At 35.9% G+C, this 2,219-nt stretch overlaps 1 protein-coding gene across 1 annotated transcript; it reads right to left on the minus strand.

Moving 5' to 3' along the window:
• Positions 1-275: 275 nt before the first annotated feature.
• On the minus strand, positions 276-1,822 carry LOC145071248 (akuammiline synthase 1-like). The gene has a single exon (XM_079018161.1). The coding sequence runs from the start codon at positions 1,782-1,784 to the stop codon at positions 432-434; it is 1,353 nt and encodes a 450-aa protein (XP_078874287.1). The 5' UTR covers positions 1,785-1,822; the 3' UTR covers positions 276-431.
• Positions 1,823-2,219: the final 397 nt, after the last annotated feature.

A 2,219-nucleotide genomic window follows, 5' to 3' on the forward strand; every position in this document is an offset into this window, starting at 1 on the left:
TTTCATGTTATAAGATACTTATTATGGGGCACAATCAGTATAACAATAACTTATTGTTTTTCTTTTATACAGCCGTTGATTAATAAGAACATGTTGCTTCAGGGATATAATCAAGGCGCACAAAAGTCTTCTTCCATCACAAAATCTTTATAATAAGGTATTTATTAATCACATAATAGCTTTCACGAACACATAAAAAAAGTCTTCTTCCATTCAAAGCAACATGATAAATTAATAACTACCTAGCTTATTATATATTAATAAAATAAAAAAAATAGAAAGGAAATCAAAAGATCTTATTGATAAAAAAGTTACAACGTACACTGTTTTGAGTCATTACGATATGAAACATGCATGTATGAACAAAGAACTTAATTAGCTACTTAGATTTGGAATTCATGCACTCATGTAAAACTTCACACATAAGAAAACTAATTAGAAAAGGCAAGAAGCTCAGGATCACTTTGAGCAACGGCCAAATCTTGCTTTCCCAAACACACGAGTACTTCAATGCCATCTCCGTCTGGAGCATCCATCATAATAAAGCTATTCTTCCTTAGATCTCCGGCCATGGTTGCTTTTACAGGCTTTCCCCACCCAAAATCAATCTCATATGTAGAATACCCACACAAGCTTGTAGAAAGATAAACACTATCAAATCTTCTTTGACCTTCTTTTACAGTAATTCCCGAAAGAATATCAAACGCGGTTTGGATATCTCTTATGCCTTGGAACATCTTCTTTTGCTTCCGGAGCTCACTGAAGAAGGACTCCGGCTTCAGTTCACTTTCGTTGTGTGTTAGAGTATCCATTATCATGAAGTAATTTCCGATGCTCTTTTCAGGCAACTTCTCCATAAATCTGCTTCTCATGTTTGTTAGTTGACCAACACCGGTGGGTTTGAAACACCCTGAATTATTTTTGGTGGCTGCTGTCACTGCAGAATTATAAAGCAGCCAGTTCAAAACTTCAATGCGAGTAGGGTCTGTGATGGGTTGTCCAGCTTCTGCGGTCATGGCTTTGACTTTGAGTTTAAGCTCGTTTATCTTTGCTTTAGGGAAAATGAAACTCTTTGTAACACATTCATCGGATCCAAGTGTAAACCCATTATAATTTAGATTCATGTATTCATAAGGAATAAAGTGGGGGTCGTCGGGAAGTCCATGTTTCTGCTCTCTCGATGATAACAATTGTGTCGTTTTAGCCCAGTCGCTTAAAAAATGAACAAAACTGTTTCCATCTGCTATCTTGTGGGACAACGACATAGCCACCGCTACTCCTCCACATTCAAAATGGTTGACCTGAACAGCCAGCGGGATCACTCCGTTGCTTTGAAGATCATCATCATCTGGACGATTGGATCTTTGATTTACGAGACCATGTGGAAAGAATTGGTCGAGATCTTGATGCTGCGAGGTTTTAAGGAAATCAGAGAGCGAGCTATCAATGGAAGCTTCAAGAAACTCAGCTCCTTGGTCGTTGCAATCTACAAAGGATGGTGCTAACTTGGCGAACCTACCAGCAAAAGGGTAGTACTTGGTTAATGTTTGAGATAGCGACTTCTTCAGGTCAACTGTTTTATCATGGGAACTTGGATAAATTCCTGTGTTAGGGTAGAATGTAACAAACGGGACAAACGTGCTTATGGTGGCTTGATCGATGAACGAGAGATTGTGAGTTTTGAGGTGTGAAGGGGTCGGGGAAGAGGGTTTAATGATTTCTTTAGAGATGATTGTGTGAAGCTGCCTTCTACCAGATCTTATCAGGTTGCCAATCATAGTCATCTTCACTGAGAAAGAGAGGGCTTTGAGCCTTTAATGATCTATTTTACCTCTTACTCACATTTTATATGGTCATTTGCCATATATATTAATGCACACACGATACACACACGTTGACTTTTTCTTTATACAAATTGCTACTTGTCGACCGTTTATATGAGTATTGTATTTTATATTATTCTATACAAATACGAGTATTGCATTTTATATCCTAGGTAGTTTTGTTATATGTATTTTTCTGGGACATTTGTTTTTTAATATGTTGAATATTATTTTTGTGTCGTTACATGGTCATTAAATTATTGTAAATTTTAAATAATATTTTTGATTCCTATTTATGTTGTTTTCACATTTAGTCAATTTTGAAATTAAGTCATAAATATTAATTATATTTTGTTAAAGTGATAACAATAATATATGTTTCAAATTACCGAATGT

Source organism: Lactuca serriola, chromosome 8, assembly GCF_051521515.1.
Source record: "Lactuca serriola cultivar US96UC23 chromosome 8, Lser_US96UC23_V15, whole genome shotgun sequence".
In the NCBI taxonomy this organism is placed as follows: domain Eukaryota; kingdom Viridiplantae; phylum Streptophyta; class Magnoliopsida; order Asterales; family Asteraceae; genus Lactuca; species Lactuca serriola.